Source organism: Puntigrus tetrazona, chromosome 2 (assembly GCF_018831695.1).
Source record: "Puntigrus tetrazona isolate hp1 chromosome 2, ASM1883169v1, whole genome shotgun sequence".
Taxonomy (NCBI): domain Eukaryota; kingdom Metazoa; phylum Chordata; class Actinopteri; order Cypriniformes; family Cyprinidae; genus Puntigrus; species Puntigrus tetrazona.
The window spans coordinates 3,837,847-3,863,444 of record NC_056700.1 but is presented as its reverse complement, the minus strand read 5'-3'; the positions used below and the strand labels follow the sequence as shown (position 1 = coordinate 3,863,444).

The 25,598-nt window shown below is 37.3% G+C and overlaps 1 protein-coding gene across 1 annotated transcript in view; it reads right to left on the bottom strand.

Moving 5' to 3' along the window:
• pth1r (parathyroid hormone 1 receptor) overlaps positions 1 to 25,598 on the bottom strand; it is a 62,414-nt gene that overhangs the window by 12,282 nt on the left and 24,534 nt on the right. The window contains exons 2-5 of the mRNA XM_043254140.1: positions 18,604 to 18,706; positions 7,293 to 7,403; positions 6,203 to 6,327; positions 156 to 250 (exon numbers count right to left, since the gene is read on the bottom strand). Coding sequence (XP_043110075.1) covers positions 156 to 250; positions 6,203 to 6,327; positions 7,293 to 7,403; positions 18,604 to 18,706 — 434 coding nt within the window. The remainder of the gene's footprint in view (positions 1 to 155; positions 251 to 6,202; positions 6,328 to 7,292; positions 7,404 to 18,603; positions 18,707 to 25,598) is intronic.

Below are 25,598 nucleotides of genomic sequence, written 5' to 3'. Positions count from 1 at the left end.
CGTCTTGTTTGATGTGCCATTTTTGTCCGAGCAATAACGTTTCTGCACAGCCCCCAGACCGAGGAAAAAGCCATTAAAATTGCTTTTTCAGATTCTTTATTGTGAAGGGCTTCGTCAATTCTTTCTGTGAAAACGAGGAGGTGGGTTTTTCTTACCGAAAGTATCCTAGGATGACTGTCGCCACCATAAGTGATCCCAGAGAGATAGAGTAGCCCACCGTGTAGATCAGGTAAAGTCTGTGAAAAACCTCCTGAGAATAAAGACAAAAGTAAGAAACTGAGAACAAGAGCTAATAAATTACAGCATCGCTAGCAAAAAGGAAAACAGCTGTAGGGCTTGGTGTTCAAGCGAGCATTTTAGAATCAGCGTATAAAACAGACAATCATAAACTGAACATTAATTGGGCATCTGAATAAACTAATTCAATTACTGCCGTAATTCAATAGCAATCCTGCAACATGTTTTTCATGCAGTTTTCATACATATTTTAAATATGTTTCAAACTGTGAAAAAATCAATAAAATCTTTTTTTTTTTTTATATATATATATAAAATATATTACATTTAAACTTGTGTGTTTTCATGCTTTATATATATATATATATATATATATATATATATATATATATATATATATATATATATATATATTTAGTAGTAAATATGAATTGGTAGGAAATATATTTACATAAAGCAAGCAAAGAAACTCTTGCCCAAACTCCCATTATAATCAATGACACTGTCTGCACTGCTCATCTCTTATTTACATTCGTGCATTGTGTTAGTTATAATAAAAGCATTCGTGAGAGTGTAGAAATTGAGAAAGCTCATTACCTTCATTTGCTCAACAGACATGACTGTGATGATCTATGCTTAGTATGATATCTGTGCTGTATGCAGGTTTTTGACTCCTTTAAAGCCTAAAAATGTCATACTATGTTTGCAGATATTTAAGCTAATGCGTTTATCCGAAAAACAGTGCTACAGTCAGTTATTCTCATTCTGGGCCGGGCTGTCTCTTTTTTCCTAATTGTAAATCAGCGCTTCGGGTTGCCACTTGGTGGAAAAAACAACGTATTTTATTATGTTTATCGTCATGTGCCGCTGTTGGTGTCGTCAATCTGGCAACCTGTGTGTGTATCAAGTCTCAGAAGGAGGGCGAAAAAAACCCTCTCCAATATTTTACATTTTAACTGCAACGCCTACCTCAACCACGAGCTCTCAATTCTACATACAGCACCTTTAAACCAAATATTATATAGGGTAAATGTTTTTTATTATGCAATAATACATAATTCCCTGCAATTCATGCATTTCATGACAACACCGGCAACCCTAACATGCTTTTAAAAAGACATTATCTGCTATTTTTTAGTCTTGAACTATAAACTAGTTTAAAACCTGGAACCTTTTTATTATTTCTTCATCTCAGCACAGTATATAGTGACCCCGTCTGAAACAATCCCAGTTTCTCATTTGCACCACATAAAAGCAGATGCCAGCGGTGTCTAATTTCTGTTTGGGCTTACCCTCAAGCATTCGCATCTTTTGGCATGTAATCAAAAGCCGAGCCGCCGAAGGAATTACCTATCCAATCTCTGCCTTCGGCGGCTTTTTCCGCAACTGTTTATTTGGAGAGCGAGCTGACACCCGGTGACTAAGGTGTCTGCTCGCGGCCTCTTGCGAAAACTGTTAGTCTGGAAGTTCAGAGACTCGACAAAAGCTGAGCGGCCACGCTTTCGACTGCCATGACTTCAGGCTGTAGGCGGCCGATCGGGTTCACATCTCCACCGCACTCGCTGAGCGGGCTGGAGAGCGATCTGGAGCTGATAGAACAAGAGGTCTGCCAGCTGTTAACATTTAGCGTGAGATGCCACGGCCAAACCCAAGCGCCGCGTTTGCGCTGTTGAGTCGCTGCACTCCGGTCTTTCATTTGCGTGGATGGGTTTGTCATTAACTGCTGGAGTGGCTCTTGGGACGTGAGAAGCAAAGAGGCATGACCTCGAAATGTAGATCTCTACACACATCCAACCGTGTAACAGATCAAAGGAAAGCCTCTTCCAAAAAAGCGGCAAATAAAAAAACTGGAAACCATAATTGACCGTTTGAACAAATCGTTAATGTGAGCTGGGCAACCGAGCGATCTGGGAAGCCGATCTGGAGACAGAATTGTTACCATTATGAATAAACTGATTGTAAATGGACGGCCTGCTCGGAGCTGAATGATTGATGAACAAATGAGATACGGGCAATGATGCGCAACAGTAAATGTCGGAAATGGATTTTAGCAAATTACCTTAATGATCCACTTCATCAGGATATTCACATAATACAGAAAAATGACTCATTTTGATCTATTCATGTCATGTGGAACTAAAGATGAGTGATATGACCATAAAATATGTAATCTTTTAGACTTTATTATCCTGTGGTGGATGTATCAGAGCCATCACACAGTAAATCAGTCATTAAAGGAATAGTTCACCCAGAAATGAAAATTACGCCGTAATCTACTCACCCCAAAGTCATCCTAAGTTTATATGACTTTCAGACGAGCACAGAGTTTTTAAAAAAAATGTATGCTGGCTCTTTCAAGCTTGGTAATGCTTATGTCACACATCGAGTCAGAAGTCAGCCGTAGGTTATATTTGTAAAATTGGAATTGTTTTTTGTTACCAAAACCCATCGATCTGCTTCAGAGGATATGTAGGAACTCCCTGAAGGAGTATAGGTTAGTTTTATGTCGCAGTTTCAAAATAATGATCACTGTCCAGCAGCATTACCAAGCTTGGAAAAGCATATATATATATATATATATATATATATATATATATGTGTGTGTGTGTGTGTGTGTGTGTGTGTGTGTGTGTGTGTATCAAGTATTTTTCGAAAATGTTACATTTGCTAAAAATAATAAAAAAATACAAACATTCGAAAAATAGATTTTGTTTTCAGTCCAAAAACATTAATTCATGTGACAATTAATAGTTATGTCACGTCTCTGGACTCTTTGTTTATGTTTTCGTTTCATGCCATGTGCTCCCTGTGCCCTGCCTTCCCTCTGTGTTAATTATGTTATTGTCATCAGCTGTGTCTCGTCAATTACCCTGTGTATTTAAGTCCTGTGTTTTGAGTTCTGTTTGTCCGAGTGTCGAGGTCCTTACCTGATGTCTTTGCCTGTGTTTATCCTGCCTGCCTGTTCTACCTGCATCCCTTTGTATCCTTATTTTTACCTTTTGAGATTAAATCCATTTAAGTTTATTCTAAGCCTCGTGTCCTCCGTCCCGCGAAAGCGAAACCGTGACAAGTTGTAATATAAATAAATAATAATAATAATAATAATAATAATAGAAATTAAAAATGCATATTTTATTGCGATTCACTCTTTTCAAAATATATTTAGCAGACATTTAAAATATATTTTGGCCATGAAACAAACAAAAAGAAAGAAAATCCAAGTTTAAACGATCAGCATGGCCCAGAGCTGTACATGGTCTTCCACTGAATGCAGTTTCTGATAAACATGATGCAGTCTGTGTGATGTTGACTACGAGAATGCAGCAATATGCCGCTAAAGTTCAAGATATTAGGAGACAAAATGCACTCTGTACGGGTTTTACCTTTGCAAAATAATTTAGCAAGAGTTTTTTCCTGAACGAATCAGCCATTTGAATGAATTACTGAAAGGCTCACTCACTGGTGGTTTTAGTTTTATATTTAGAGTATTGATTACATTTAGCAGTGTAAATGAGTCTGAACAGTCTGTAAACGTACCTAATACGACTTACAACTGATACAATGTTAAACTGTAACCTTAAATGTTTGCGTTACGCAAGGCCTATTCAGTGCTTTTCTCAATGTTGCCATATTAAAACGTCTAAAACGTAACCGCGACGTTAACGAATCACACCGATTCTTTAATGTGGGAAAAGACACCATATAACACACGTCTCACATCACAGACTTTCTGCTATATCAGTACACAAACCCAAGCAGCTACAGAGAAGCATCTCAGCAATCCAGACGTTTTCTATTAGACGCTTTTGCTGAACTACATTGATTATGCTGATTCCATTATAATAAATTCAGTTCAGACTTGTGAAGTGGAATAGTTTTTCAGCTCAAACGCATTCCTCATCTAAATGAAAAATAGTTCAGCCCACGGTTCAGCCTTTTGCCCGTTGACACCAAATTGAATAGCTCACAGATGAGAGAAACCAATCTAAACAATACTAAACAAACAAAAGACTTCAGCGTTAACAATCATGACTAATGAACTGTGTTCACACAATGTGGTTTGACTTATAAAGGAACATGAAATACAGTCTTCTCATGTTGCTCCAAGTCTTCTCAAGGCATGGGCGACCGCTTTGAGTAAGACCAAATCAAAATGTAAACACTAAAGAGGGCAATGATTAATTGCTGTGACTTTTTTTTACATGAATATCAACAGAAATGCCTGCACTGTATTCACTTGCAGACCAGGTCAGTGTGCACAATGATAAAAAAATGAATTCTTATTCACACAGTTTTTACATTATTACCAAATGAGGCACAAGTTTATATGTTAAAAAACAACCTGGTCTCATAAAAAATATGTACCTCTGTGCACGTTTTTATGTATCTCACCGCACAAAGAGAAATGTCCACTAAAATACGTGCTAAAACACAGGTTCAATACGTGAACCCTGCCTCGTTTTACTTTGTCGCTAAAAGTTTGGAAAACTGGAAATATGCCCTACACCAAATTCAACCCTAAACCTACCTGATAGTGTTATCAAATGTAAATTTTATATCAAAACCGATATATAAAAAGGCATTTTTCATTTTGTTGAACAGCAGCTTGTACAATTAAAATGAGCTAAAGCAACATATTCACTATTTTGTCAACTTGATTGTGTTAAATGCATGTACAGTATATGCAAAACTGATTTTTTTTGTTATATTCCTTCTTGAGTTTCTGGTATATCCAAGCAGATATTTAACTTAAACTAAAAAGACTGTTGGTGTTTAATGCTCAAAAATGTTAAAAGAGTCTGTGCAGACAACATGTAGATTACAAAGAATACATGAAGTTGCTTGTTACTGTACTCACATTAGCACAGCTATTGCTCATTGAGAGCAGTAACACACACTGTAGTCTTTAATCATGGAGCTGCCCATAATCTAAACACAGACTCTGCTCTTCAGCACAATGATAACCACAAAAACGTACAGAAACTCCTTTAAATGTCAAGCACAAATTAACATTCAACTCCAAAAGTTTTTCCCTTGACATGAACACATGAAAAAGGATTTAATTTCAACATGTACTGTCCTGATCCAACCCTATGCAAAGAATACTGTAAACGGATCTAATTCCTAGTTTTCGTCAATGCCGCAAAATGAGTCAAAGTCGCAACAAAGTAAATTCAATAAAACACTGTGTGCAACATTTACTCTAAATGTTTAGCTTTACTGCATGAGTGAAAAACAAACACGGAGAATCTATTTAAAGCAATTTCACTCTATTTTTGGTTTGATTTCATGTTGAGTAAAGAGACACACTGAATAACGTTTAACTAACATTTCTTAATGCAACAATGAACAAATAACTAAAAAGTAGCATTCAATTTGGAGTTTCTCTAATTTAAATAACACAGTAAAGTAAGAAATTATGGTAACACTTTAGAATTGGTAACTATTACCTATGACTTTATGTATAAATAGTTCATTTGATGCTTATTAATAGTTAGTAATGTAGTTGTTAAGTTTAGTTATTGGGTAGGATTAGGGATGTAGAATAAGGCATTATTATGTGCTTAATTAGCACAAACAAATGTCTAATATTCCAGTAATATGCATAATAAGCAAACAATAGGTGTAAATAAAGTGTTACTGAAACGGGTTGTCATGGTAACCGCACAGTTGTTTAACAACCTAGTGTTTAAGGGAAAGGATAACTAATATCATTTTAGTCATTGTCCAGTTACATATCCATGCATTTATATACGTTTGTTTGCTTTTTAACGTAATTTATGCAAGTCAAGTATACATGAATCGGGTACTAAACCAGTTCTGTCAGAACGCCCAAGAAAGCACTTACAGCACAAACAATGCTTTCAACTGAGCACACTGTAAACAGAATTTACATATCGAAAACGCTTGAGGATGCAAATCTGACTTCAGTTAATAACAGCAGCTGTAAGGTGGAAGGTCTTACCCTCTCTTGGACCGGGGGAATACTGCCGAGGTGTTTGGCGCACTCGCTGTAATTAGCCCAGGTTTTGTTGTTATTTGAGGCCAGCTCCCAGGTCCCATTGAAGTCACAGCGCCGGTACGCCTGACCTGTGGGTACAGCACAACACGTGCTCTAACAAAGCAACCGTGCCTTCTTTCAGGACATTTGTGTATTGATTTCTCAGACAGACAGGATAGAGCCACAGCGTATGAAATTATCAAACTGTGCTACAGATATGGATTAAAATATTGACAAAAGGAATACAATAAAAAACAGCCACCACTGAGGAAAGATCTGAGTAAGATGTCCAATTATGCTCAAAATCTGTCAACGGTGTCACATTATCATGTCATTTCAAGAATAAACAAAATACACCTTCAGAAAAACATTAGAAAATAAGGTAACACTTTATTGTAGTGTATCTTAACTAGCTGCTTATTGTATTAGCATGCATATTATATGAATAATAACCATTTATTAGTAGCAATTAAACACATATTAATTCCTACATGAGCTTATTGTACATCCCTAATCCTAACCAATACCTACGATGCACTAGGTCAAGAGCTTCAAACCCTGTTAAATGATGGTTCAACAAAAAAGCTCAAACGTGCATATAAGGATTAAAATAGCGGGGCTATCGAACGCACTTTTCACTTTGCAGAAACTTTTCCAGCGAGCCTGTGTGGTTTGTATTGTTTTCTCACTTGGATTATTTGCTCATGGTTACATGTCACTTTGGCATCTGCTGAATGAATAAATGTAAATGTAATGAAGTTAGGAACAGCACCGCTGGTCCTCAGTTCACCGTCCAGGTCCACAATACATCTGCTTTATGAAAACACACCCTGTTTTTGTTATGAATACAAGTCAAGCATGTAAAAATGTATGGACATATTCCAAAACGTTTGTCCGAAAGAATCTGGAGAGCCAGCAATGATGCACTGAAGAGAACAGCACAGATTTTGGCTTTCAAATATGCGCATGCTGGAGGTTGTCCATTATTGTCAAGGGAGCGCCGTGTGTTTTAGACACGTCCCAGTTAGCTACAGGTCAGCGGCTGCAAGCTCACCTTTGTGGTCGAAGTCATATATGTACTCCGGGCAGGCAGTGGACACCATCGTTCCAGGAAGTCCCTCGGGCCAGCAAACGATGCCATCCCACTCCGGCATGCAGTAACCCTCTATAACACAAAGCAGGATTGACATTTAGATAGAGCGAACTCCACCGCTCCAGAACCACCCACCCATACAAGAACACTCTCCTCCGCAATCTGTGGACAGAGTTAGAGAGGATGCGGTGTAGTTGACAGAAGGCTTCTCTGGCACTTGGACGCATTTAGCTGAGTGACAGTGCTACAATCTCTTCTGGTTTATCCGCTCGATATACTCAGAGTGAGCAGAAGTGTCAATCACTCTAACAATGCATAGCTTTCAAAGCACTCTTATTATTTTTTGCCCTTTACGCGCATGTTTCTATTGTAGTTGAAAGCCAGCATGAAATAGCATTCAAAACCGATTTTGATGTGAAACTGTACGAGTGCGACAGTGCAATAACAATTTTCAATGACATTTTTAATTGCGCACAAACAATTTGTCGTTGACTTTAAAGACGCAGCTTCAACAAAAGCCCAATTTCGTGTAGTCTCGAATTTTAGATTTATTTCAACCTGCTATAAAGGTGCACTTTGAAGTCAAGATGCACCCTGTTTCCACCTTGCAAGTCAAATGCATCTCTTCTGACCACTTCTGTTTGTATCCTTGAGACACTCCAGTCTAATCTAGTCAGACCTGATATTGCTTTTTCAAGTACAGAGAGTGTGGCTCTCAAATACTACAGACTGAACAAACATGTTACATGGATTGAGGGCCATTGGAAAATGAAATGAATGGAAATGAACACAGGGGTAACCACTTTATTTCTGCTTGCTCAAAAGTGCCACCTACTGTCAGGGAGTGAATTAGCATTTTTATTCATCCAGTCTGCTGATATTATTGCAGTCAGTGATGTGAACCGAAATGCTTTAGACCCCATTTACACCTGTATTTAGTATTGTCCAGTTGTGAAAGGCTAAACTTTTTTTTTCCCAGGCCCTGGTAAACAGAGCATTGAAGGCATTCAAGAGTGAAATGATTTGCACACAACCATGACCCAGTATTGTCATTTTCCTTGAAAAGCCAAAAGTCCACACAGTATATTTATACATATACTATTTTGCAGTATACATACAACAGTATGGATGTGCCTGAAGCAGAATGACTTATTTGGAAATTCATAGGGAAAAAAAAGAAATTCACAGTAAATGAATAATGCATTATACCGAGCCCCTAAACGGACATTGTCAGGTTGGCTGAGGTAGCTACACTGTGTAGGGCTAAGCTGTGGCTGAATTATATCATCAAAATGTGGATTTAGAGGAAGACTGTGTGGATTTAGGGTGTCATATTGGACAGACCCACAGAGTACGCATGATCGCGAAATCACGAAAGTGAAACGTGAGCATGCATTCAAAAATGATTTCAATACTCTGAATATTAATGACCTAGCCATATAACATAGAGAGAATGCAAAAGCATGTAAATATATTGTTTCCCTCCCATCTCTCATTTTTTGTGCCTTTCTAAATAAGGCATTGACCTTCATGCTCACCCCTACTTCTACTTATAATTAGATATGTATTAATATTGTTGACCATGTCACAACTTCAGTAGCAGCAAATCTGAATCTAACAAGAGTTTTGCAGAATTACATGTACATACACAATACATATTTATCATCAAATGCTTAACTATATAGTTATCTTTTTCTAATATACAAAGTCAGACCGTCTCGGAGCCTGTCAGTTCCACACTTCCATTATATTCACTTATGGTAGCTACAATGCTAAGTGAATTTCTTATTTACATTGTGTTTGTATTGCGTTAGTTATGATGGCAGCTTTTGTGAGAGTTCAGCACAGCAGGCTTCTATGGGAGAAGATTTTCATTCATGGATCATTTTGGCATGTGTAAAAGTTTTCAGTAGAGCTCCAAGTATAATACCTTGTTCTGAAGATGCAGAGGTTTTTACATTGAAAATTTAGGATATCCATCCAATTAAACGGTGTTCAAATCTGAGGACTAAAATCAGGGTAGAAAATGTCATTTATTTCTATGATGTACAGTGCAAGCATTATAAGTGTACGTCAGGAAAATGAGGCTGACGAAACGTTTAAATATCTTGTTTCACTGAGAAATACGACAAAATAAAAGTAAAAGAAAAAGCCCACAGTTCTAAGTGGGATGACTAATACAAGCTAATAACACTAAACTTTAAGTTAATGACAGATCGTGTATGATTACATATAAAGTCTTTAGCCTTAATTTATCACCCCCTGAAATGATTTATTTCTATACTTCATGTAATTATAATTTGGTGGATTGCACTTGAGCGTGACAATGATTTCTATTACACGTGACAACTAAAACACTCTGCAAACATCACAACTTTTTTTTTTTCTTTGATTCATGACATACTATAACTTGCTGTAACACCAAAAGCACGAAGCAGCTTCTATTCCTGCACCGTTAACAATGGATCATGTCATTCAACTCTCTAAATAAAGTGAAAGAGTGTAGGAACAAAAGAATGAAGCTGAGATTTGGACCACCTACATTATTTCAGTTTACTACATGTAGGCCAGAGTCCTGCAGAGTTTAGTACCAACCCTGCTCCAACACACAGACTGTGCACAATTAAGCCTGAAAGACTCGATTGGTCGGATGATTCATTAGAATTGCATCTACCGTTGCTCAATTGCATCTACAAACTCAATTCTCTGGCCCTTCAAGAATTGAGTTTGATACCCTTGTCTTAAACAGAGGTTAAAAAAGTCTAAAGCTAAAGCTATGTCTAAAGCTATGGAAATATATCAGTGATAGTATACAAGATCTCAAAGTTTTGAGTCTGAATCAGTCTGAATAATAAGCTAAAACATTTAATGCTTTTCGATATTAGCTTTTCTTTTCTTTTGCACATGCAGAAAAATTGTTAGGGTTTTGTCCTGACAGTCCTGTCCTTATTGACTTTGTGTGTCAGCATGTATGAGCACATGGCTTTGCGTTTGTGTTAGCCATGAGATCCTCTTATGTGGCCTCCATGTTTACTTTTACCATGCCTATTAATTTAATGCTCATCTAGTCCTCGCATTTTGTGTTGTATCCTTTGTGTCCCTTGCCATCCTCTTGCCGTCTGTTTTTTAATTTTTAAACTTGAAAATATGATAGAAAGTTTCTAGAAATTCCTGGAAATTTTCCAGAAATGTACTATAACTGTAGCACCTTTGCAACCCTAGAATGCAACAGAAACCTTTTAGTTTCATGGCTGTTCTAGATAACACTAATAAGACTTGCTACAGGCAATAAATACACAGACACATTTTGTGAGCATTTAAATACATACTGCTGCTGGACAAATAGCTTCTATGAAATCATCTTTAGCGCATTTAGACAGGTGGAGCTGGGGGAGGTGGAAGGTTTCTTAACTTTCTTAAAACAAATACCGAAACAAACCTTTTGTGCATCAGGCTCATTCGCTGCAGATGCAACAGAGACCAATTAACTTGTGCAATGTAGCAAATGACAGCTAGTTATAAGATATAAAAGATTGCCCCTAGTTTAATAACTGAACTAGCTAGTTTCATCATGACAGTTCACGGTGATGGATGTGACTATTTTAGTGTATTTGGCTGTGGAGGAATAGATCTTCTATTCACGCTGGTGCTATTATTTTAGGTAGGGACTTGCCAAAACACACACCAATAATCTGCTGCTGCGCAAACAGCACAGATGAAAATACCCCCCAACAAAGCAGGAGAGAAAATAGAATGAAAAATATAAGCCAATATACATACGTGCTGCTCTGATTATATAAAACAAGCTGTTGCATCAATAGACATGCATATATCCTCACACATGGCATGGCAGTAAACAGGACAGGACGGGATAATATAGTCCTCCAAAACAAGCAGATCTACTGCCAAGACATACGTACAGCCTGTGCTCTGAAGAGCAATAAGAGCAGCATAAATGCTAGCTACAGTACGTGTGAACTGCAGCATGGTTTAATGCTACACACTGTTTTTGGGCGAACTATCCCTTTAAGGACCTTACAACCTGCGCCATCTAGAGTTTCATGACAGAACTAGATATTTACACTAAGTAAAGCTTTGGTTGAGAATTATCTCACTCTTGGGTCCTCTCTCCCCACAGAAATGCCTTTTTGTTTTTTCTCCAGGTTTTCTTGGCACTGCTAGCATTTCTGGCTTTCCTTTCAGTCGCTGTTATTGAAACCAGCTGCCCCCAACTTGCCACAAATAACTAGTTAAGGATAAATCTCGGCGTACGGCTTTACTGCAGATTCATTATTTTCCTATGCCTGTAATTAAAGATTTTCAGAGGGAAAATCAAAGCATATGATGGAGCTCATTTTATACGCCTGGAGACCAGCTTGTCAATTTTTCTCGAATGCAATTAAAGGAGACTTTCAGACAACAGGCCTGTTTGGCGGGACGCTTGTCCTGGAGGGAGCGTGCCATGTGTGTTTCACATTTCCAAAATAACAATAGCCAAATGTCTACGTTTTTGTCTTATATATAGAGCATTAAGCCGCAGACCGCCTCCAATAGCCCAGTGGTTTCAGATACAACTCCGCACAGAAACATCACGTATATAATTTCCCAAAATCCAAGGTTACGAGGAAGCTATCATCGTATCTGATGAGGCTGTGGCTATTGATGATGTCATTTGGGGTTTCTGAATAATATTTGTCTTCTCGCCGCCTTCTCGCATGAGATTCGGGCCTGGCTCGGATTGTGCCGGCTTTTTGATATATGAAAGCTTTTATAGCGATCTGGTGGTGTTATTTTACACCCGACCGCAAAGTTTGAGCGTCAGGCTATTTTCACACACAGGCCAGAGAGTCTCAGGGCTTGGGGAAGCCACATCCCTGCGCTGTGCGACCCAGGCCGAAACCTCAGTGTCTCTCTCAATGAGAACCTTGTTCGTGCCCCGCCATGGAGACTTGGTCTTAACCGAAGCACAAACGCGAAATAATAACAAATGAGAGCTGTGCAGCGCAGCGAGCTCTGAGGCCAGGCCTTGACTTGAGGTTAGCCTCCGCCACCTCCAGCCTGGACTAGAATAGATAAACCGAACTCAGCGAACTATTTGCTGAGCTAACAATCCCAGATACGCTCCGTGATGCGACGGTCTAATAATAGTTAGCTCGACGGTTAGTGGAGAAGGCCACATGAATTGCACATTGAACGTCAAGGGTGGTCTCACAAAGACATGGTCAGGGGCGAGGCGAAACCATCGCTGAATCAATCCTCGTGTCTTTCCTCGCTCAGCAAGACGGAGGGATGTAGCGGGCGGCCGTTTCCTTTTGATGACGAATTCTTGAAAACAGACTTGTTTTTACTGCTGCTCCTGTAGGAAATCTCCTTAATGTGCTATGACATGCATTTATTGTACTTGGGCCAGAGACGTCTTTGGCAATTCCTCACAAGAGCAAGAGCATTGCTGCGACGGCGCTGACAGTGACGAGCGCTTAGTGCATGATTTGAGTCAAAAGGGAAGGGGAATTCATCCGTCTGTTCTCCGTGCTAAATGCTGTTGCAATCCCAGATGATACAATAGTTTATAACACTGCGGAGACACACTCACGCAATGATACGATGTGTTTAAAAGACCTTAGGAAAATGGGTAACAATTCTCACTATTAAAGACATGTTGGCTATTTGGCAATTAATATATTAATCCTACCCTACAAACCATTAATACACAACTAATTAGGAGTTTATGGAGGCAATCGTAGTTTCGTTAATAACGACAATTGGACCTTAAAATAAAGTGTGACTGGAAAATGCTAATTAAATGCACGCAGAAATGATCACAGTGAATGTCTAAAACGACAAAATGATTGAAAAATCTAGGTTAATAATTACACTTTTGGAAAACCTTTGAAAAATTTTAAATAGCGTAACCATGAATTAATTGCGTTTTCCTCACACCTTGCGTTTACAGTAAAAATGCGTGAATCTGAAAAAAAAATTTCAAGCACATTTTTAATTTTTTTTTTTTCCTACACTACTTTTAAATTACACAAAGCTTTAAATTACACAACAAATATCAATAACTATCCAAATATGCTGAAGTTTTTAAATGCATGTAAATAGTTAATTTGAGTCAAAATAATTATTTTTAAACATGCAACTAATTTATAATAAGCATATTTTTGCTATCCAGTTCTTGGTTTATCACCGAACCTCAACAAAACAAGTATAATTCTCTGGACTCTGGAGCTAGGCCAATATTTATAAAAACGTTGAACTTTATTATTTTTATTATTATATTAACATATGATTATGGCCAAGTTTACCCAAACACCTAAAATTCTTAAACTGTTTTTAAACACTTTTTTAAAGCATCTAAACTCTTGACTATTGGTGCTTGCTACTTGTTTCTTTTACATAAAAAAGAAAGAAAGACAGAAATTAAAAGATCCATATTCAAAAAAAGCGAAAAGTGTGACATAATTGACCCAAATACGAAATGCATTGCGACCATTAGCAGTCACAACTGGTCTCAGCGCTTCACAAACAGCAAAAAGACATCATGCACGCTCTCTCTCAGAGGTTACACGCTTAGCCTAATTTCAATAGAAGTTCTATGATCAGAAAGACGTGTGCACCCTTCCAAAAGGGGTCAGAAAACAGCCACCAGAAAGAGCGCAGAGTCATCAGGTAAACAGGTCAGATCTGACTCACTCCACACGGGCCCGAGAGCAAAGAAGAGCTCAGGAAATCTCACCCAAGATCCCACACAAGTTACATCACTCCACACTATTGGGAGAAGTTGAACAAAGTGATCATTTTGACAAATTTGATGATTTTTGCATGCATTTTTAGTATTACGAAGACGGCAACGGTAACAATAACCCCAAATATAACCATTTGCTATATACTATAACTTAGGTTTACGAAACTTAAATTACATAAACACATTCTTTTCACTCGTAACTTCTCTTCTGCTTCCTTCTTTCACCAAATCTGCAGTGTCATGAAAAACATTTTTACATTTTATATCTATGAAACAGGAAAGTTGTTTCTCTGAACGATGGGTATGAATGTGTTTAAATATATATATATATATGCATTTTTATGCAAGTTTTCTTATGAACCCTACGGATTCACATAGTCGTTGACAACCACGTTACATGCGGTCCAAACAAAACCTGATCATATAATAAAATGACTGTATAATATTTAACTTCTTCAGTCAGTTCAATACACTATATTTTATAATCTCTAATGGAGTCGGTGGTCATGTGTGATAAAAAAAAAATAGGATTCAACATCTAATTTAAGTCTGGGGATTAAGTTTAGGTTTTTGAAGAATATTAAAGACAGAATAGGCATGACGTAATATAAACAGGAGCTATTTAAGACATATTTGACAATGGGGCGAAATGGCAAAGGCTTTATTTTTCAAGCAATTTATGCTAGCGGTCTCAGACTTCTGGACCCTACTGTGTATTACGGTTATTCCTGTCTGTTATTCCTCACTTTGTATTTCTAAAAAAAATCAGCGCAAGCAAAGCAAAGCGAGACATTGGGAATGAATGCAAAAGCACAGCTGTCTATGTTGGCGGTGACACGAAAGAGACGTCGGGAGGCATTAGGTGTGACAGAGCTCAGACTCGGAGCCGGGGCTACAGGAGCATCGTGAAAGCTCTGCCGCTGGATCAGAACAGCCACTTCCAGTTCTGTGCATCGAATCGAACCAGCTGCTGATATGAGTGTGATTTTCAAGTGTTGAGTGTAATGCGTTCCAGTAATTGAAGTACTTTTCCCTCGAGAAAGTAATGTAACGCTTTAGAAGAGGGAACACTTATTCACTACTGACTATGACTTTTCCCTCAATAGACTCTAATCTGCTGCTTATTAATAGTATTTAAGGTAGTTGTTTAAATTAGGTATCTGGTCGGATTAGGGACGTCAAATAAGGCATTAATATGTGCTTAATTACTACTAATTAATAGCTAATATTCTAGTAATAATGCATGCATTTTTTTTATTAGTAATTTTCACCAATAAAATACTCTGGTCAAGTATTTATGCAATTGGAAATTATTAAAAGAGCAGTTTCACGTCAATCCTTATATTGTTAATATGGGATTTGAAACATAATTGGTAATAAGTAACGCAATAGACAGTAATTAATAGAGTTATCTAATTATGCCATTGAACATGTGATTAGTAATTTATGATTAAATATTATGCTATTATTTTTATATATATTTTTTTTTACTTTTTAATTTTTTATCTTATACTAATTATTAATAAGCAGCAAATTAAGAGTTTATTGGGGCAAATATTGTAGTTAGTTAATAGGGAATTAAAAACACCTGCAATTAACTAACAATGAGCCATATATATTTTTACAGTATTTATTCATATTTGTCAATGTTGTTATTATTATTATTATTTGTCATAAAAATATTATTTTTGATAAAAGTTTTTAAAAATGCTCACGTTCATGTCAGTTGTCGTTAACATACTTTTGTTCCTAAAAATGTATTAATAAATGCTTATTTCAACATTAACTAAGAATAATAAATGCTGTAGGTTTCACTACTTCAGTAAAATAACGATAAGAAATAAAACGGTATAAACTCACTGTAAATTTTGCTCAATCGAACGAGGCGTTCCGGATTTGGAAATCTTTATTTTTATTCTTTATTTTACTCTTATACGCGATGAGGAAAAGAAGGGCCTTCGCAGCGTGTCCTCACAGCGCCCGCTCACAATAACTCAATAACAAACACAAAAGCCTAAAAATAAAATAATGGCTAGTAGTAAGCGTCTGGCCAAACGCATTACTACTTCTGAAAAAAGAAATTGAAATCAAAAGCGCACGTTAAACCATTTTACGCAATTACGAAAAATATGAAACGCAGAAGGCGACCCTTAAACGCGCGTAATTATCTTAAGCAATGTCTCGGAAAGGGACTCTTTCTGCGTGACTAATGCGCCGCAGCTTACGTCGTGTTTCATTACGTCCCGAATCTAAAAGCGAACACTCGACGTCCAGATTCCTCGGCGTCCGGACATAAACATCCTTAACGGTTTCATGCTGCGAGACAGAAGTGACTTAACACGAGTAAAATAAGCCTGTGATGAGAAGAAAATAACCCAGCAGTCTGGCGATGACAAAGGGCCGCCGAAACGGGGAATGAAGGAAACTGAGGTTACCATAAAAATGAAAGCCTTTCACACACTTTATTCCCAGATCTCTATTTAGCGTGGCAAATCACCCAAAAGGGATTACACACAACTGCGCTATGCTATTTTCCAGGGAAACTTGCGGCTGCATTTAGCAGCTCTTTTCTAATGTTGCAACGCCGGCATATCTTTCCCAAACCACGACATGAGCTCATTAAGACACAGAAAACTCACCCCCACCTATTTCATTTCATTAATAAATAAGCAAACGCTTGCAGACGCGCACTAATGAACTCATTAACCGTTACATAATTAAGCAAGAATACGAACGCACTGATCACGTGATACTCAGTAGTACAAAAGTACGATACTTTTAAAAGTAAATGTTTATAAGCGACGAATGGATGCGTTTGGATTGGGTGCCGCAAAAGCACGCAAATAATTACTATGTGAACTGTAATGATAGACAAATATGAAGTATTAGCATTTTATCGTTAGAGGGTTTACACAATCTGCTGATGAGATAACGCAGCTGAAAATTAGGATTTGACATTTGATTTGTAAAGTTCATTCGGACAGGAAATAAATAAATCAAGAAAAGGTGCATTAGAGGATGAATAATTGCAATTAGAGCACTGTCAAATATATTTAATAATGTTTTACTAATTCAGTCTATAAAATGTGGAATCCTCTGCTTTCTTTTATTGAGACCATACCTGTGTTATAGATACAGAATTTTTATTTATTTATTTTTAATAAATTGACTTTTTTTACTTTATTATAAATTATTCCCTTTTTTTTTCTTTTTATTCTTTTTTTCTCCTCTATTTTCTTTATAATAAGCTGGGCTGGGAAGAGATTATTTGTATAAGTGTACTCCCTTTTTTTTGTTGTTGTTGTTGTTCAAAAAAAGAAATGTTACGTGTGTATGTATACATATATTTAAGTGTTACCTCAGAGCTAAAAAGAAATGCCATTTTTCATGTCATAAAATATTTTAGTAAAAGCATACATTAATGTTACATAATTCTTTTTCAGTAAATGTTGTTGGATGAATTGTTTGTTATCGCATTATGTTAAAATAAGCCGACTTTGTAGGGAAGTGAACAAGAAGGAAAGAAACGTGAATCTGCACAAAGCAAAGCACTTATTTGGTAAGAAGGAAGACTTGAGGTGCGGCGTCTTCCAAGAAAACATGTTCCTTCAGTACAAGGACAGCGAAGATACTGAAGTGAGCCTGAAAGGTTTTGATACTGACAGAGAACAGTGTGTGTGTGTGTGTGTGTGTGTGTGTGTGTGTGTGTGTGTCTGTGTATGTGTGTGTGTGTGTCTGTGTCTGTGTGTGTGTGTCTGTGTGTGTGTGTCTGTGTGTGTGTGTGTGTGTGTGTGTGTGTCTGTGTCTGTGTGTGTGTGTCTGTGCGTGTGTGTCTGTGTGTGTGTGTGTTTGTGTGTGTGTGTCTGTGCGTGTGTGTGTCTGTGTGTGTCTGTGTGTGTGTGTGTGTGTGTGTGTGTGTGTGTGTGTGTGTCTGTGTGTGTGTGTGTCTTTGTCTGTGTGTGTCTGTGTATGTGTGTGTGTGTGTCTTTGTCTGTGTGTGTGTGTCTGTGTGTGTGTTTGTGTGTGTGTGTCTGTGCGTGTGTGTTTGTGTGTGTGTGTGTGTGTGTGTGTGTCTGTGTGTGTGTGTGTGTGTGTGTGTGTGTGTGTGTGTGTGTGTGTGTGTGTGTGTGTGTGTGTGTGTGTGTGTGTGTGTGAGACGCTGACAGACAGCTGCTTATCTCAGGAAACATCTGAAATAATGACATCTCGGGGCAGTTCCACAGAAACGAATGAATTGGACTGGCTATCTGTCTGCTGAAGTGTTGCTCAGAGATCCAGCTGAATCAATGGCGGTTGATTTTAGCCTCTTCCTGACCGCATGCGTCCGAGGCCTGACCCCAGATCACGTCCCTGCAGACGCACATGTATCGACGACCGCTGCGTTTGTCAAACATGTCGGTTCAGCAGCTCTAAACTGACCTGAGAGGAAGGACAAGCTCTCTCCAGGAAGTGCTCGCTGACAGCGCATGCCCGTGTTCAAGCTCTTTTACTTGTTTCATTTGTTTCTAAATATTTTTGACTCACCGGGGATTTTATGTTTGGACTTGATGTTTCGCTCGCATTTTCTTTTTGCATTGAACAGAAGATACATTTGTTCTTCTTTAGTGAGGACATCATCAGCATCAACCTGTACGGGCACACAAAATATATCCATTAATATAATTGAAAAGATCATTATATGGCTAGATTATTTAGTAACGGTGTACTTAAAGCCGTTACGAAAAATGCATTTTAAAGGTGTGACGTAATACATTACATAAATTCAAAAATAATTTAAAAGGCATTAGAATATTTCACGATTTGTTCGTCATGCGTTTTAATGCATCATACTTTAGTGTATAAGTCAATAAATAAGTTTTATAATGTATTATAACGAATAAGGAATACATTGTGTGTGTGGTTTTTTTTGCACTACACAAAAAAAGACGAAACGGCAAGCATCCTTGAATTAAATGTGGCATTTTAAAGTAAACAACAACAACAACAACAACACCCCCCTATAGACTCACAAACTATATTAAAGCATTTAATTTTAACTCATGTAAATATTTCATTAAAGACAGGCAGATGCTCCGGGGATATTTGTAGGTGTGTGATGGATAGCCAGAATACAGAATTCAAATGAATTATAATCTCAATAACTGCATCACAAACTTCAGAACCATACGGAAAATTCAGTTTGGCCCGTGATGAATACAGCAGACCCCCAAAAAGTATTTGGACACCTGAGCCAGACATGTATGAATGCCCATGCATTAGATGACAAAATATCACACTCCTTTTGAGGAAAGATAGCGCATTTTTCAACAATTGATTAACTCTTTATCAAAATTAAGATAAACGTATTGCGATATTTTCTGGCTGCCGAAGTCTGGAGGAACTCTGCCAGGACTTCTGAGTGCACTCGAGGCCGGCTGACTACGAACGCTCGCGTGAAAAGCAATTGCAATTCATTTTAAAATAACGACCATTTAAAACTGACAGCTTTGGAAGAGGTACGGATGAATGGATGCTTGTAGCGTACGCTTTCTGAGAGACGGTGTGAAAAGATATCGTTCCTCCGGTGATAAACAAATCCCACAGCCGTCTTATATCAGGCAGGCGAACGCAGAACCAACTCCGGGCTTTGAATAAATCCAGTTATTTTTATCTTTTTAATATCAGTGCGCGGCCCTTGCTAACAAAAGCTTTGCCAAGTAAACAAAAAGAACAATGCGCGATATCTCTGTAGTTTACGCGCTTCGTGTCCCACTTGGGTTTTTGGTAATGGAAAGTTCTACAAGTTATTCTTACATCCACTCCGTCACAAAAGAGCATAGCTTGCTATTAAAGTCGTATTAAAGATACAATGATTATTAGAAAGATATTAGGTTTACAGTGGTGATTCATCCACGCCGAGATGTGAAGCCAACGCAGGTGTCACTTGTTCTCTAAACGTCTAACAGTGAGCCAGGAATGCCATAAAAGAAGGAGGTTTTTCAGAAGAAAACCTGGAATCATCAAAGATAATAATCCCCAGTTAGTGGAAAGAAACTAGATGGAAGTTAAAGATTCGTGTTGACCAACATCTTATCGTAAACTAATGTCAGCGTTTTCTTTGTTAGATAGAGTTTGTTCAGTATTTCCAATCCACTGGGTGAACAGAAACAAGCGTTCGTTGCTAATGTGTTTTTTTCGGCTTTCTTTATTTAACTCTGAAATAAGACACTACCAAGTGCACTTAAAAGGCAGCACGTCGAAAACGGGCAAAAAATGCAAACAGATTTGCCTGAGGTTGACGTTTTGTTTCACCAAGTTTTGTTTACAATTTCTCCTTTGGTTTCCATAGACACATGGATTGGTGGACTGGTAAAAGTCATCTTCACGAACATCGAAAAAATTTATATTTTGTAAGCTTTTGGACTGTAAAACGTCAACGGTATCGTTGACCACAAATTAAACAATTTATTCCTTCAAAACCATGGCAACATTGTATTTGTTTTAATTAACTCAAAACAAGGGAACAAATGAGTAAAACATGGTTATAATTAACTTTTTATAACAAATGAACAAATTATAAGGCACGGCCATTTTTTATGTGCGGCCAAAAACTAAATAAATGAAAACTAACTATTAATAAGCAGTCATAGTTAATCGTTAACAAGCGTTACCTGCTCTAAAATGTGACCATAAATGTTTAATCAAACTGACTAAACCCAGTTAATAATTAATTAATACACACAAATTATTATTTCAAGCTATTTTTATGTTAAACGAGAAAGTGTTTATTTTAATTCAACATAAATTTTAAAGATCCGACATAAGCCATGGAACATAACAAATTATTTAACAAATATATTCTCACTATTATTATTATCATTTTTTATTTATTTATTTTTTTGCAATGTTGGTAATCAAAACAGCTTTGTTACCAAGTCTCCAAAATACTTTTTATGCAAAAGAACGTAAGTTGCATTAACGTGTTAAACTGACAGTCCTAGTCAACAGCGAACCGTGTTCTCAATATTACTTTTTTCTTTTAAAGCTGCCTTCAAAAGCCATTTGGCTCGAACACATCTTTCAGAACGGGCACGACGCTGCTGAACATTTCCAATCAAGACCTGAGCTGAGAGACTTCACCGCATCTCTTTCTCGGAGAACCTCCTCTTTAAAACCATCACCGTTTACCCCAACCAAAGGATGGTGCTGTTTATAGATGACAACGGCCACATCAAGGCCCTTGGCTCGCGAAGCTTGTTAATAATGTCAGTGTCACAGCTTATGAGATCAAATGAATATTTCTGATGTCGACACCCAGAAAATGAACCCTGCGTTTGATTGTCAACACTGATTACGTCCAGCTGGGCTCCAGGTACTGTTTAGATTGCAGTGCATTGATTTCCTTTTGAGGAAGGTGTCAGAGCCTGCACTGCTTTGAAAGACCTGCACGCCTGGAGAGTATTCACTGGTTCTGTTTAACGTAGCACGCTACACACTACATAGTACCTCACTTTCTGCATGCACGGGCCGCATGGATGACAATTGGCAGAGCATACTGCACCGGGTAACATAACTCACAATGCAATGCGTTCGACCTGGCGATCAATGTCCAGTAATGAGGTCAATATAACATCCAGACCGAAACTATCCGGACTACATTAACCTTCACATCCATCTCAATGACAGCTGCTCGGCTGGAGATTTCAAAACCATCATCTCTTTCTCATGGCTGCTCTCATGTGACTGCACTGCTAATAACTACTGACTACTACAGACGAGGAAAACTACATCGCAAAGCTACATGCGACTGTACCGAACTGAGCCCTTCATTGAAATACATAGATAAATAAAAAGATAAATCTTCTACCTGGTCTCATGGCATAAACGTGCCCGAGTGCACTTTTTAGCACGCAACGAAATACGCGCCTATATCAACGTAAGAAAAGTGTGCAAGGGTTCACATATTGAACCTGCGTTTTAGCGCAACTTAGTGGACATTTCTGTTTGAAACGTGGCGAAATGTGCAGTAAGGTACATAAAAATGTTGTTGCACTAAAAGAGCACCAAGGTACATATTTTTATGAGACCAGGTTGTAAATATTTGGTCTCATTAATTAATTAATTAATATTAATATATGGGCACTGGTAAAAGACATACTATAGATATCTTTAAAAAGAGTACCATACAATATGGTATATGTGTATGTTTTTTATAGGTTCTATGTATAGTGTCAGATGTTAATTCTGTAAAAATGTACAGGTTATAACTGTAAATATCTGATATCATAATACCAAATAATATGACATCTTTTTTACTTCAAAAAAAAATAATAATATATATATATATATATATATATATATATATATATATATATATATATAGTGTCTAATTTCAAATTTACAGTATATATATATATATATATATATATATATATATATATATATATATATATATATATATATTACTGTTTTTTCTTTTATAAAATCAACCACTATTTTTATACGTTGCTTTTTTACAATTTTACAGTTGAGAATTTTAAGGCTTTATACACTTCTATAATCACAGAAACTTCTATAATTGCTAGATCTCACTTCAGAATATAACATATAACATATACTGTCACTGAACTTTACATGGTATACTTCTATCTATGAAAAAACATGAATAGGATTTTTATAACTGATGATGAACTGTACTGCTGCACTCTATTGAGAGAGACCTGAAGTGCATATAATAATATTTCATTATATGGCAGACGTGTTTTCATCCTTTAAAGGTATGCTATATAATTCTTCGAATGATACAGTACTTGATTTAAATTTGAGTGGAGAAGCAAGTCATTCTGTGGCTGATTTCTCCTGAAAGGTCTAAACACTGTGACTCTATGGAGCTATAAAAAGACTGATCGACACAGCCAAGCCTCAACCAATGCTGTTTATTCAGTGAATTGTTACTTCATTGCATTGCAAGCATTACAATACATAGTTTATTTTTAAATGCAGAAATTACACGTTTTATTTCTAATGTCAGACCATGATTACTCTCTCATTTGTTGTGCGTATCCTGAATTGGTGCATCATTTGCACACGATGTTTGATATTCGTGAAGAAATATACTTAGAAGTCGCTTGAGTTACTTCTTACACGTCTTTAAGATTGAAATGAAAATATGAAAGTTTGACATGCATGCAGAAGCCCTAATTTAGGCATTAGGTCAACATTTTCGTTTTTTTGTCTGGAAACATTTCCCTTTCACAGTACACCACAGTCAACATTTTTATACTTGTTGAAGCACGGTGGCCAGACAGATGTAATTTATTCAATTAAATCACAATATTTTCCAAACGGCCGGGCCAAAATCCAAAACTAATGACATGAATAGGGTGTCTTTTATCTTATGACTGAATGGTTGAGTGGCTCTTGATGATACTATAATGAGACCACCGTCTCACAGCTTTTTTTACTGAAATGATAAAAAAGTAGAAAAATCTGAGATGGTTAAAAAAATACCAGATTGAACAATTTTGACATAAGTTCAAAGTCATAAGACATCACCATTACCTAGTTGCCCATTGGTATGCGTATTACTATTAAATCACCTGCTTATTAGAAATTATAAATGAATGCCTTAATCTTTACAAGCGTCCATTAGTCCTACTCCGTACCTAAATTTAGCAACGAATTTACTATTAATTAACAGCAAATTAGAAGTTTGAGGGAAACTCTCAGTTAATGTTGAATATGTGTTTAAAGTGTAACCGAAAGATCTACGAAAATATGAAAAGATCTATTTAAATATGTCCAGATATCTCATTATAGCAGCCGCAAGAGCCGGTCAAGTTAAATGCAAAAATGAAATACACGTGCCGTTGTCACATCAAAAATATTAAATGGCTTTAATAACCTTAAAGGCGTCCTATTATGCCTTTTCACTTCAATGAAAGCGCAATGTCGCTGTTTGAGCGTATCAAAAGGTTGCACAGCTCAAGGTCCACTCTAAAACAAGATATTCAGTGCATCGTTACTCCATTGCGTTTCAAGCTTTAGAATACGTGGCCAATCCAAAAGTGCAGAAACTATTTCATTTTTAATCGCTAATGTCAGACCACGATTGCTCTCTGCATCCGGGTCAATATTGTGATTGCAGTTTAAAGCTATCCAAATGTTGCTCTTATTATGTGGATCCTGAATTGGTGTTTGATATTCGAGAACAAATATATAGTTGCTTGAATGACTTCTAACATAAATGGATAAATATGAAAATATGAACGTTTGAAATGCATGCAGTAGCCCTAATTTAGGCATTAGGTCAAAGTTTTGGGGGGTTTTTTTGGTCTGAAACATTTCCCTTTCAAAGTACACGACTGGCCACTGACAGGGTTTTATTAAATTAATGTTCTGTTTAAAAGAAAACACCGTTCAAGAATGAATGAACTGCGGACTGCCAATCGCAAAACACATGGCCAGATAACCGAGATAAAGAGGGGGCATATCGTGACAGTAAAAGATTTGCGTGCGAAACCTGTTCTAGTGCAACCCAAAAAACAAATCAGAATAAGAAACCGTAAAAAGAAAGAAACAAACCAAAAAAAAAGCCCATAATGTGATCCGTTTCTAAGCGGAGCGGGACATTTATCTGCAAGAAAACAAGTGTGGAGCAGGACTCGATTATATTCATCAAGGAATTGATTGGATTGAAAAAAAGTGGGCGTCGCGCAGAACAAAGCCAGATGATTTGAAAGAAAGGCTTGTGAATGCTCAAAGTAGGCCTTCACCCCTGCTGGTGGATGAGGTAACTACACCTTCACCAGACAACAGACAATAAGGGATAAGTAAAGAAAGCCTTCCTCCTACAGCAGGTCCACCAGCTTCCTCCTTTCTCCTTAAGTAGCACAGACAGACTAGACACGCATGTGAATCATCCAAAATAAATAGCAGTCAGCCAACCAAAATTGTCTCCTTCACAGTGGCAATCATAGTCTCCTTCACAGCATCCTTTCCAGGCCTGTTTTTCCAGGCTGGGGATTTCTGACGCCGAAATCTCTGACCCCATTGAGTAGCAGCATCTGCAACCGTAATATTCTATCCATCAATATTTTCTCTTTTCTCAAGTACGGAGCTGGAGGGAAGTCATATTTTGGGCACTGAAAGGGTGTACAGAGGAAAGACATGTATGGCTACGCACGGTAAACAACCACAAATGGAACAACATTTTGCCACAAGCAAACACGGGATAGACACAACTTGTTAGGTGTTCTAGATGGGGGAATATAGAATATTCCAGAATCCAATCCAAACAGCCGAGGATAGAAGGCCGAGATATAAATTGGCTCAGTATTGACGTAACGTTACGCAGAGATTAGTGAGAAACAGGACACAACGCCAATTCATCAATTCTACATTTAGCGAAATAACAAATAGAGAAACTTTTAGAGTAAGATTTAGGTCCGCCTTGAGAAAAATGTGTATTTGCTTTTAAAATGTAATGTATTTATCATGTGCTGGACGATGATGGATCAGAAAAGTTGTTGATATTGTTC